At 44.2% G+C, this 12,837-nt stretch overlaps 3 protein-coding genes across 3 annotated transcripts in view; all 3 read right to left on the bottom strand.

Moving 5' to 3' along the window:
- LOC109484365 overlaps positions 1-12,837 on the bottom strand; it is a 41,553-nt gene that overhangs the window by 14,091 nt on the left and 14,625 nt on the right. The gene's annotated exons all lie outside the window — the stretch shown is intronic.
- Positions 1,038-3,973, bottom strand: LOC109484538 (organic cation transporter protein-like). The gene is made up of 7 exons (XM_019787856.1): positions 3,602-3,973; positions 3,158-3,261; positions 2,724-2,878; positions 2,416-2,587; positions 2,026-2,259; positions 1,560-1,774; positions 1,038-1,150 (listed from the first exon to the last, which is right to left on the bottom strand). Exons 1-7 carry the CDS (start codon positions 3,971-3,973, stop codon positions 1,038-1,040), a joined length of 1,365 nt encoding a protein of 454 aa, XP_019643415.1.
- The window catches only part of LOC109484531 (organic cation transporter protein-like), an 8,112-nt gene continuing 1,157 nt past the window's right edge, over positions 5,883-12,837 (bottom strand). Inside the window, exons 2-9 of the mRNA XM_019787850.1 lie at positions 10,744-10,847; positions 9,834-9,988; positions 9,530-9,698; positions 9,111-9,344; positions 8,250-8,464; positions 7,491-7,599; positions 6,900-7,109; positions 5,883-6,006 (exon numbers count right to left, since the gene is read on the bottom strand). Coding sequence (XP_019643409.1) covers positions 5,883-6,006; positions 6,900-7,109; positions 7,491-7,599; positions 8,250-8,464; positions 9,111-9,344; positions 9,530-9,698; positions 9,834-9,988; positions 10,744-10,847 — 1,320 coding nt within the window. The remainder of the gene's footprint in view (positions 6,007-6,899; positions 7,110-7,490; positions 7,600-8,249; positions 8,465-9,110; positions 9,345-9,529; positions 9,699-9,833; positions 9,989-10,743; positions 10,848-12,837) is intronic.

Raw genomic sequence — 12,837 nt, 5'->3', positions numbered from 1 at the left:
CCGTCACTGCTACTGTTTGGACATTAGCCAATAGAGTAGATTATAATGCTTTGTACATGAAGCCTATGATTCTGACACAAAGAAAAATATTTCTAAACATGTTCAACACGTACATTTTCCTGTCTGACTAATATAGGAAAAGTCATTGCTCCAAATCACGTGGCCACTAACTACAACAGGTCCAATGTAGCTCAGGTCACGGTCGCGTTCAGATTCTGTGATCTTTTCTGCTGTGTCAAACTCTGTTTGTTGCTTTCTGTGGAAAAAAAAAGAATACACATGTACTAATCTCCAAACAGATGCTAGGGTGACAAAAGACAGTATCAAATTGCCCAGGCAGTATCCATGTGCCAGAGCAAGTCCAATACGTCCCTCTCTGTCGGCCTGGATACTGCCTGGAAAATTTGATATGATGCTGTCTTTTGCCACCCTAGGATCTGCTTGGAGATAACACATTATGTACAACAGGAGGGGGAAAGAGGGCAAAAAAAATAAAGCATAAAAGTTAACTACAAAATTCTTATTCAGTCAATGATGATTGGTGTTATCATTCAAGTGTGTACCTTCCCATGTTCTCGGCGTCTTCAAGTGTATCCGGCAGAGGGATTCCGAACGTCTCCGGCAGACTGAAGACTCCGGCGCCGCCCAGAGTGCTGAGAACCCCGAACGTGAGCATGGGGAGGGGCGGCCACACGTCAGCCAGCAGGGACACGAACGGGGACAGGATGCCGCCCACACGGGACGACATGTTGGCCACACCCACACCCATCGTCCTGTAGAAACAGAAATTACTTGTAGTTCGGCTGATAAGGTTGTTCGTCATCTGATTGTCGACACTTTATTATATCCAGGATTGCAAAACGACGAGGCTTATGTATAGCATTAGGACAACATAAAACTGGGGGTAGGGGTCATACACATATACGGTATAAACATCCCTTAATTCTAAGGACCCAACGAAGTGAGTGAGCGGATGAGAGAGCGAGTTAGTGAATGAAATTGGTCGTTTGCTTCAGGTGCACCGCGATGGGACCGCCCTACCTGACCACGGTGGGGAAAACCTCCGGGGTGTACACGGCCAGGGTGGTGAAGACGACTCCAATGGCACACCGACCAAGCAAGGAAAGATACCGGATGACTTCCTGCAGCTCTGCAAAATAATGTTACATCGATATCATATACACTAAAGAAGCTATGCAATTGAAAGATGTTGAACCATGGAGGGTGTCGTTAGATTTGTATTCCTATGTCTCACAAGTCATGTTTTACAGAGAAAATAAAAACTGAGACACCACGTATCATGGCCAAATATGATTAGCTGGATGAAGGACGTGCACATCAATCTGTTTAAGGCCCCTGTCACATACGACAGGGTTGTGAGAGCAACGCGTCAACAGACTAGTACTGTAGGAAATAGCAGTCGTGGATTTGTCGTGCATGACGAAAAGGGTTCTCGTGTTGTCGTAGACCCTTGTAGATGGTCGGTTCTGTCTTATACGTCGTACGATTTGATGTGTGCTAGAACATTCAACGAGGTTGTACTACATGTATGTGCCCACCTGTTGGTGTTGCTGCCACTGCCAGACAGGCGGCTCCTGACAGGAACAGATATCCACCAATCACAGGCCTCCTCCCCCACTTCTCCATGGCAACCAAACCCAAAAGGGACAGCCCGATCTCCAGCAGTCCTCCCAAGACGAAGTTCAGGTAAGGGTCACCAGCCAGGTCGGCAGAACCGATGGCTAAGGCGTAGTACACAGCCACTGTGGCAAACCTAAAAAAGATCAAGACGTAAACAGACCTATGACCTGTGTATCATTTGTGTACCATTTCTTTGTAGAAAAAGAAACCTTAAAAGATATCGGTTGTATTAACCATCATTGCCACCTAAGCTGGTGAGTACAAATTGTACATATTTGGGTCAAGGAAAAATGTATGCAAGTAAGCATTGTAATACTATTGTAACACTATTGTAATACTTAAAAAGTACGTATATATGTATCATTGGTACACTGTACCCCTTACCAGACTGAAGACATCGTTATTGTACTCATCCTCAGACGAGGACCCCGGAACAGGTCGATCAAACTGTACTTCTTGGATTTTTCCCCAGGTTCCTTGTCCTTCGGTTTTGTCAGTTTATCGTAGACATCATCTGGAATGGTGACCTTGTTGACCTTGGCAGCCTCCTGAATGTTGATTCTGGCTTCTTCGGTCCGGTTGTTACTCAGGAGCCATCGCGGAGACTCAGGGAGAAGCCTGCGAATGACAATGCACAGAACGATAAAGAATCGTGGATTTCGTAGCCTCCTGGTATAAGCGATGAGGCACAATGCAACTTTGCAGGTCGGAACCAACCAGTATGTCGGTTATGATACCGTATACTATTGTAAATGAGGTTTCAAATGAACGTACCACCAGTACGAGAGCACTGCTGGTGCTGATAAAAGTGCCAAGGCCAGCTGAAGGCTCCACCAATCCCGCAGAAAGTACGCAAGACCCCCGAGAACGACTGAACCAACGGACCAACTCAGCGAGATCGTCATTCCCACCGCATTGCGCTTGGACGAGCCGATAACTTCTATGACTGGACACAAAAAGTGGGAACACGTCAATCATCAATGAAGGCAGATTAGTTGTGACAGAGTTGCTAAGTAAGAATTACTCCAAGTATTAAATCTCTCTTAACGAATCGAGTGAGGTGAGAATCAAACTTAGTCTACCTAGGGTTATGCCCACATAGATGAGACCGTTGGCAGCGCCGCCGGCAAGCAAACGGAGAACAATGAAGGCGATGACATCTTTGGTGAAGGCAGCAGCAAGTCCAGAACTCAGCTGCAGAAGGATGCAGGCTAGAACCGTTGGACGGCGTCCAAATCTGACGAAACATACAAAAATTGGGATTACTTTTATTGACTGTAATTTCAAGTGAAATGTTTCAGTGTAGGCTCTTGACAATGAGGAGCAGATCTGATAATGTCTGTTGCATGCATGGTGACATATTGCTCTCTTGCATAATGTATCATTTGAAGTAGCATGTGAATTAAATGGACATATTGAGTTGCGTTTGGTCTCTCGTAGAAGACTTACGAAACTACAAGTGTCCGTGGGAAGAAGGTGTTTCTGTTTTCTTCCAGAGAAAAAGGGACATATGTACCTGTCCGATGCCGTTCCTGAGATTAGTCCCCCGGCGCTCACCCCCACCATGAAGATGGACTGTCCCAGTTCCTTTAACCAGTGGCGCCCACACACAAGGTCGTACTTGTGGGAAAATGCAAATCATATCTAACCATTACTAAAAAAAAATCAGCGCAAAACAGGGCATTTTGGTTAAACGCACCTGCACTCAAGATGGTTGCCTGAAATAGGTATTATCATTATTATCATTGCCCCCCCCCTCCCCCCTGTTTGTGAACGGTCAACCATTGGTATGACCTACTTTTAGTACCTCGAGTATCTTGACCTACAGTTCAGGACATATAAAACCTGCAATTACTGCTGCAGCATCTTAGAAAGCAGCTAGAATTCCCATGATTGAACTTGACCTTCGTATTCCCCACCCCAACCTACCGACAATTTGTACTATATATGGCGAACTTACCTCTGTGACAACAGTGCTGTGATATATGCTCTGGTCGTACTCCCAGCCGTAGATACACGATATTACTGTGAGGTTATCCCCTGTTGCTGTTCCACCACTTCTGTTGTACATCAAACACGAGCTGAACCTCGACGTACCGTCCACGTTTTCCATGGGAATACTGACATTGAGTCTACCGGAGGGGTGGCCATACATGCCCGAAGAGTTGTTTTGGTAGAGCCGACAGTGGTGACCGGGAGTAGCCGCCAGAAAAGCCTGGGCGAGCATTGTCGCGCCGACAGACGGACCGACCAGGATGATGAGCACAGCTGCCAGTTTCTGGTACCTGCCGAACTCACCGAGGTACTGCCGCAGTACATCTTCGTACTCCATGATGACCCAGGGTATCAATGGTTAAAAGACCTAGGACCTTCGTGGTGGTGGAGATTAGTCAAGAGAATTTGTTGGTTAATATATAAACAAATCTCGCATTTTGACAAGGAAAGGGTAAGGTCCATGCAGTCCAGACAAAACACGCTCGCAAAATGACCTCTGGAGTTGAATGAACCCTAGTACCCTGCTAATTTCACTAATTACACTAACAGGAGTATCTATGTGGATTTACATCTATCTATGTGGATGTAACGACATTAAAATGGAAAAGCGTCGTTGTCAAATTTGTAGAAAATCTAAAATTTTGTGAAAAATGTTTTGTGAAGAATGTTTTTGATCGACACAAAAGGGGTCAGTCAGAGTTTAGGGACAATGAGAAATTCTTGCATAATTTAACGGCTAGTGAGCATCTAGGGCAGATCACACATTTGTCAAAAAGGCTGCTTTCACATTTTTCTAAAAGTCTCGCTTTCAGATGTTTGGCATGTATAGTCACATCGTTTTAACATTTAGGGCTTGCGTGAATTCTTCATCACTTCTTAAAGAACATATAGTGATCAGGTAGACACACGAGATTTTTTACTCAGGTACTCAGGGCTGTCACTGGGGCGAAGCGACCCTGGGCCTAGCCATTGGAGCGAGGTGACCCTGTGCATAGAGAAACTTTGCATCCGTTTTCTTACACAAAGATGAGTGCTTTACGTTTATATTACGGTACAACTTATGCAAAACTTGAAGACAGCTGCCTGAGAGAGTTGTTTTTTGTGCTACTAGTGCAACAAGTGTTCAATGCTGTCATTTCTGTACGGCAGCTATGGTTGCGTGGGGCTCATCTGAGCTTTACGGTTCCCCAACATATGCAACATGCATGTGTACAATATATTAGAGCTGTGAATCAGGTCATATTCAAGACACCACAGCCAGTTGAAGAAATTTGATCTTCGTTTGAAAATTAGGTACTCTTTACCTACATACTTTTAGACAAACAGGTCCAACAACGCCCGATTTAAACAGGGCTGGCTATTCCCAGCTTTGTTGATACTGCTGCATTGGTTTACAATGCGCTCGTTTATGCTTAGGTCACAGTTGCAACGGCGTTAACGTCGGTTCAACAGTTAACAACAGTAAAAATACGGTCTACCTTTGATCACAGTTACCCAGGTACACATCAGTCCATCAAGGGCGTTGCCATGCAGCGGCTCAAACCTGTCCGACTATTCCCATTTTGGGCATTCAGCAGCTTTAACGCGGAAATAGAGCGTAACTGCAAGCGATTACATCTCAGACAAATTAAAGACATGAAGCACAAGCTTTGAGAACAAGAAAACGCGTCACGTCTGACCGTGTGTAAAAGTCCGTGCATGAGTGCCGATTGGCTTCGCTGCTTATGACAACACATTACATGGATAATATTTCACTCAACACATTACATGGATAATGTTTCACTGTACAATTTGCTAAAATTGTACCAGCTTATGCTAAAAAGATTCTAGTCCTAGTCTATCTGAATTTATGCTTGTACAATAATCATCAAAACTATGTTATGCAGTAATATTACTCAGAACCTCTGTTTTTATCTAACGTACAATGCATGTCCATGCCATTCTATTGTGCGTACCATGCCACTACTCCCAAACTCTTAAACACATTGAATCATTTAGTTTGACAAGTGCATTGTTGCAGTTCGTTACACCGATCTCTTAGCCAGATGGCTCATAAAATCGTCAGACTTCATGCGTCGTATCGTAAATATCGCTATTTTCCAGGTGAGTCTTTTCTAGGAGCGGCCAAAACAGACACTTAGACATGTCAACAAACGTTCGATGATCGGGCTGTTTGTTTTTTTATATTACCAAATTTTTCAAATATCTGTAAATGTGTAAAACATGTACATTTTCCTGTCTGACTACTAGAAAAAGTCATTGCTCCAGATCACGTGACCACTAACTACAACAGGCCCAATGTAGCTCAGGTCACAGTTGCGATTGGGATCGGTGATCTTTTCTGCTGTGTCAAACTCTGTTTGTTGCTTTCTGTGGAAAAAAAATAGAATACACATGTACTAATCTCCAAGCAGATCCTAGGGTGGCAAAAGACAGTATCAAATTGGCCAGGTAGTATTCAACCGCCAGACTTGGTCCAATACGCCCCTCTCTGGCATCTGAATACTGCCTGGATAGTTTGATGCTGTCTTTGCCACCCTAGGATCTGCTTCGAGATTACACATGTACAACGTAAGCAGGGAGAAGTTCGTAACTTGGAAGCAGTACAGCGACGAGCAGTGCGCTTTGCCCTCCATCGCTATCGACGCCAGTCTAGTGTGACAAATATGTTGTCTTCACTTGAATGGCCCCTGCTTGTGGAGAGGAGGCGTAGAGCTAGGCTGATCATGTTTTTCAAAATTACAAACAATATCGTAGCCACACAGATGCCTCTTGTCACTAAAGGACTGTCAACTGCATCACGCACAGAAAACAGTCTTGCCTTCCACCCTCCATTTTCACGTGCAGACTATCACTTAAACTCATTCTTTCCAAGAACAGTCAGAGACTGGAACAAACTTCCAGAACACATAGTCAAATCCAAGACCCTACAAGCATTCAAAAATGCCCTAAATAACCTTTAGTCTCCCATCCACAATACGGGTACTCACCGCTACCCACTTGCAGGGTGGCGGACAGGGAGTAGCGCCCCTGCCCATTGAGGAGCTGGGTCTCCTCCTCATACTCACGCCATACAAACAAGAAAGCGACCACCCCTCACTCACCCCCCCCCCCCCATGTCATGAGCCTTCAACTTAATGAAGTTTGACATGTACTTTGAAGAAGAAGAAGAGAAGAGAAGAGGGTGAAAAATAAAACATAAAATCAAATATTAAGATTGTGATTACATCCAAGACGATTAGCCTTATCATCCAAAAGTGTACCTTCCCAAGTTCTCGGCGTCTTGAAGTGTATCCGGCAGAGGGATTCCGAACGTCTCCGGCAGACTGAAGACTCCGGCGCCGCCCAGAGTGCTGAGAACCCCGAACGTGAGCATGGGGAGGGGCGGCCACACGTCAGCCAGCAGGGACACGAACGGGGACAGGATGCCGCCCACACGGGACGACATGTTGGCCACGCCCACACCCATCGTCCTGAAGAAACAGAAATTATTTCATATTAGCTTCGTCATATCCCAGATTGTAAATGGACGAAGTCGGATGCTGTCTGTAGCATTAGGACAACATTAACTTGGGGGCTGGTCATACACGTATATACGAGTTATTGCTGTTTCTGTTTATATCATGTACATGCAAATTATTTTTAGACTTTTATGCAAATTATATGTAAGCAAATCACTCGACTGTCGCTCGCTTTTTGCCTACCACTCGCTGGCCTTGCCACCACGGGGACCACTCGTATATGGTATAATGGTCCCTAAATTCTAAAGGCCCAAGGTGACTATGCGAAGAAAAGAGCGAGTGTCGAGTAAATGGCTTATGCACAATTCAAGTGTACATGTTTGGTGATTCTACCTGACGACGGTGGGGAAAACCTCCGGGGTGTACACGTCCAGAGTGGTGAAGGCGGCTCCAATGGCACATCGACCGACCAAGAACAAATATCGACTAACTTCATGTAGCTCTGCAACGTAATGTCACGTAAATTTATTACTAAAGAAACTATGCAATGGAAAGATGTTAAGCACTGGGAATAAGTGAAAACTTTTAAAAGTATCCGTAGATTTGTTTTCCTATGTCACAATATATGTTTTACAAAGAGGGATAAACTAAAGACTGACACCAAGTACAAATGTACAAACATTTAATGACCGAATATGATTAGAAGTATGAAGTTTTTTTGTTATATATTCCAACATGTAATCACAAGACGTGGTGACGGCACACACAAAGTTTTTTCAACTTATATCAATGCCGCCACAAATACAGGGACAATACAATACTCATTTTCACCTGAGCGAAGTGAGAAAAGTAAAGACGTTTCCAAGGGCACAATATCGGTGGCATGTCAGGACTCGAACCCAGGACCTCTTGGTTCCGAGCCAAGTATTCTGCCGCTACGCCACACGACCCCACACGACAGGAGTTGCGAGTTCAAAGTGTCGACAGACTTGGGAAATAACAGTCGTGGATGTGTCATGTTAATTAGACGAAAAGGGTTGTCGTAGATTCCTGTCGATGGTCAGTTCTGTCATATACATGATACCAAGGATGTCTTTGGTTCAACAAGGTTTTGACTTTAGAAAGCTTCATAAAGGATGTGTGTGTGCCCACCTGTTGGAGTTGCTGCCACTGCCAGACAGGCGGCTCCTGACAGGAACAGATATCCACCAACCACAGGCCTCCTTCCCCACTTCTCCATGGCAACCAAACCCACAAGAGACAGCCCGATCTCCAGCAGTCCGCCCAGGACGAAGTTCAGGTAAGGGTCACCAGCTAGGTCGGCAGAACCAATGATCAAGGCGAAGTACACAGCCACTATGGCAAACCTACCAAACAGTCAAGCAAGACGTTAAAAGGCAAGAAATGTATATCATTTTTTGTGCCGTTTCTGCGAAAACGACCAATGTCCTTTGTTTAATTGTGACGTCACCACTGGGCCGACATCGTTTATAAATACCTTTGACCCAATATTGACGTCACACTTCAGACAAGCCACGTGACAAGTCTCATTGGGTCAATCTACGAAGACCAGTGATTGGTGACCAATGACTGGTCGAAAGGTCTAGGTGAAAACATTTTTTTTTAATGTTGGCACAAACGTTTTGTATTCAAACATATAACTATGCAACACAGACGTTTTCATGATAGCACTATTGTTCAGCATGATTATAATTCTTTTGACTATATGTGTTCACTCTTTCTCTGAATCTCAGATATTTTTGCATTCGATAAATGAGGTATCTTCACCTCTGTACAAAATATTGTTCATACAAACTATCCAAAATCATTGTTGTGGAGCCATTGCTTTTGAGTACACATTGGATCTTTTTGAATTTAAGAAAAGTGTTTACAAGAAGGCGAGTAAATATCACTAATATACGAGTGTTGTTGACGTCACACTTTAGAGAAGCCTTGTGACAAGTCTCATTTGGTAAGTCTAGGAAGACCATTAAGATGTATTGTACCCCTTACCAGACTGAGGACATTGTTATTGTACTCATCCTCAGACGAGGACCCCGGAACAGGTCGATCAAACTGTACTTCTTGGATTTTTCCCCAGGTTCCTTGTCCTTCGGTTTTGTCAGTTTTTCGTAGACATCATCTGGAATGGTGACCTTGTTGACCTTGGCAGCCTTCTGAATGCTGATTCTGGCTTCTTCGGTCCGGTTGTTACTCAGGAGCCACCGCGGAGACTCAGGAAGAAGCCTACGAATGATAGTTCATAAGAAGATTGGATTTCCTAGATACAAAATTTCTAGGAAGTCAAAAGACATTTCAAATTTGCTGTGCATTATACAAGGCAACTTAACAGGTCGGATTGAAAGTTTTAAAAAGTCTGCTATGATACCGTACTCTATCATAACTAACTTAAAGGTTTCAAATGAACGTACCACCAGTACGAGAGCAGCGGCGCTGATAGAAGTGCCAGGGCCAGCTGAAGGCTCCACCAATCCCGCAGAAAGTACGCAAGACCTCCGAGAACTACTGAACCAACGGGCCAGCTTAGCGAGATCGTCATTCCCACCGCATTGCGCTTGGACGAGCCGATGACTTCTATGGCTGGACACCAAAAGTGGGAAAACGGTTGAAAAATAGTTGTGACAGACTTGACTATGTGTAAGAAATATTCAAATGTCAAGTGTTAATTTTTGTACCTTAATGAATGGAGTGAGATGAGAATCAAAGTTTGTCTACCGAGAGTTAAGCCGGCGTAGAAGAGACCGTTGGCAGCACCGCCGGCAAGCAGGCGGAGAACAATGAAGGAAACGAAATCTTTGGTGAAGGCAGCAGCAAGTCCAGAACTCAGCTGCAGCAGGATGCAGGCCAGAACCGTTGGACGGCGTCCAAATCTGACAAAACACACAGATATTTGGATCACTTTTAATGACTGTAACTTCAAGTAAAATGTTTCCACCAGCTGCAGGTACGAGTAGTGGGAGACTGTCGGCAATGAGGGATAGAGTCAACGCATGGTGTATGGAGGAACATTCGCTCTTTTGCTTTACATCAATGAACACAAAGAATGAGAACCATGCAACCATTCGTGCGTAAGCTTCAAGTAGATATTTACTTTGTGCTAGTTTTTTAAATTTTTTGTGTGCATTTTATTGATGTGTGTGACTGAGTCACTGGAGTCGGAGCATGCATCGATCAAAGCAGACTAAAATCTCAAAGTAAAGAACATTTTAGGCTATTAGTTTCAGATGACTTCTCATGGTGATAATGTGGTGCTATATTTGACATTAGGCAAAAAAATTCCGCAACTTGATTTTCTTTAAATGATCTTCTCAGACTCAGAGAATGAAAACACTTTGCCCAAAGTTGCAACATAAAAGTCTTGGCAACATACACTGATATGTGTCTATACTACAAGGATTTCTATTGTAAAGAAGCAATTTAGTCCACAATGTAGTTGTAAATGTACAAAGTAAAATGTTTTTGAGTGATGACCCCAGATGCCTTCATGGAATACCATTCCAACTGGCAGATGAAATAAAGATGTGCCACCCCTTTGTACATGACTGAAAAAAAAAACACTTGAGCAGACGGTGAGAACACTGTGTTTCTCTTTTCTTCCAGAGAAAATGGAATGGAACATTTGTACCTGTCCGATGACGTTCCTGAGATGAGTCCCCCAGCGCTCACCCCCACCATGAAGATGGACTGCCCCAGCTCCTTTAACCAGTGGCGCCCACACACAAGGTCGTACTAGAAAAATGCAAATCATATCTTGAACCATTGTAAAAAAATCAGCGCAAAACAGGGCATTTTGGTCCAACGCGCCTGCACTCACGCGCCTGCCTTAGATAGGTAAAATGACCGAACGATGTAAAGGTGTCATGTTGTTTAGGGTATTATTATTATCATCATTGCCCCCTCCACCCCCATTGTTTGTGACCGGTCAACCATTTGTATGACCTACTGTTAGTACCTCGAGTGCCCTGACCTACAGTTCAGGACAGCGACATATAACTTAAAAGACCTGAAATTACTGCTGCAGTATCTTAGAAAGCAGCTAGAATTCCCATGATTGAACTTGACCTTCGTACTATCAACCCCAACCTACCGACAATTTGTACTATATATGGCGAACTTACCTCTGTGACAACAGTGCTGTGGTATATGCTCTGGTCGTACTCCCAGCCGTGGATACACGATGTTACTGTTTGCTTATCCCCTGTTGCTGTTCCCCCAGTTCCGTTGTACATCAAACACGAGCTAAACCTCCACGTACCGTCCACATTTTCCATGGGAATACTGACATTGAGTCTCCCGGAAGGGTGGTCATACATGCCCGATGAGTCGTTGTGGTAGAGCCGGCAGTGGTGCTCGGGAGTGGCCGCTAAGAAGGCCTGGGCGAGCGCGGTTGCGCCGACAGACGGACCGACCAGGATGATGAGCACAGCTGCCAGTTTCTGGTACCTGCCGAACTCACCGAGGTACTGCCGCAGTACATCTTCGTACTCCATGATGATCCTGTGTATCAATGGTTAAAAGAGCTAGGACCTTCGCCCGGGTGTATGACACATCTGGTTCGCTCGGAGATTAATTGGAAGAAGAGTTTGTTACTATGTAAACGAATCTCGCAGGGGTTATGGTCCACGCAGAACAGACATTACACGCCCGGTCGATGACCCTATTCGGTGACCCTATTCAATGGACTTAAACTAACATTTGTATAAATGTGACATCTATGTGGATTTAGATCTATGTGGATGTAACGACAGTAAAATGGAAAAGTGTTCTTCTTTCAAATTTGTAGAAAATCTAAAATCGTGTGGACAATCCAGAATTGCGCAAACCTGCAGCAGAATGATTTTTGATCTACAGAAAAGGGGTCATACAGAGTTTAGGGACAGTGGAAAATTATTTGGCGTCCTTGCATAATTTAAATATGGCGTCCTTGCATAATTTAATGAGCAAGTAGGGCAAGCACGTGCTCAAGAACGCTGCATTCACAATTTCCCCAAACTCTCGCTTTCACATGTTTGACATCGTTTTCACATTTAGGGTTTGTAAATTCTTCAATATATGTCAATAGTGATCAGGTAGACACACAAGATATTTGACTCAGGTACTCAGGGTTGTCACTGGGGCGAGGCGACCCTGGGTCTAGTTATTGGGGCGTGGCGACCCTGGGCGTAGCATTGCATGTTCGTTACGATTTCTACCCGTTTTCCTCCACAAAGATGGGTGCTTTGAGTTAACGATACAACTTATGTAGATCTTAAAGGAAGTTGTCTGATGTTTTACTAATTTTCTGAGAAAGTTATTAGTTTCTTTCGTACCACTAGTGCAACAAGTGTTGAATGATTTCATGTTTGTGTGTATGCTATGGTTAAAACAGGTTTTCCATGATTCGGGGCGGAGGCTTGATGCACCACAAAGCCCGGTCTAAATAGGGGCAATACCATGGAAGGGCTGGTTAGTATCCCTACCTTGGTTGATACTACATATCCTTTTGCTTCACTTAATTACAATGCGCCCATTAATACTTAGGACACAATTGCAACAGTTAACAGCATTAAAACACAGCCTACCTTTGATCTCTTTCTCAGGTATCCATCAGTCCATCCGGTGCTTGCCAGGCCCAGTCAAACCTGTCCGACAAGTTACGCCAAACTGCTTAGCTGAACACGTTTTCTCCAAACTGAGAAAGTGAAGACCCTACCTTTCCCTTCTTACCCTCAAAATTTCC

Source organism: Branchiostoma belcheri, unplaced genomic scaffold (genome assembly GCF_001625305.1).
Source record: "Branchiostoma belcheri isolate BF01 breed outbred unplaced genomic scaffold, Haploidv18h27 scaffold7, whole genome shotgun sequence".
NCBI classification, from domain to species: Eukaryota; Metazoa; Chordata; class Leptocardii; order Amphioxiformes; family Branchiostomatidae; genus Branchiostoma; species Branchiostoma belcheri.
This window is presented reverse-complemented; position numbering and strand designations above follow the sequence as displayed.

Excerpts from the sequence above, each read along its gene's own strand:
- LOC109484538 (XM_019787856.1), bottom strand. The coding sequence starts at position 3,973 with ATGGAGTACGAAGATGTACTGCGGCAGTACCTCGGTGAGTTCGGCAGG. Across the intron at positions 2,879-3,157 it reads TCAGGAACGGCATCGGACAG|ATTTGGACGCCGTCCAACGG; the intron begins GTACATATGTCC and ends ATGTTTCGTCAG. Across the intron at positions 1,775-2,025 it reads ATAACGATGTCTTCAGTCTG|GTTTGCCACAGTGGCTGTGT; the intron begins GTAAGGGGTACA and ends GATCTTTTTTAG.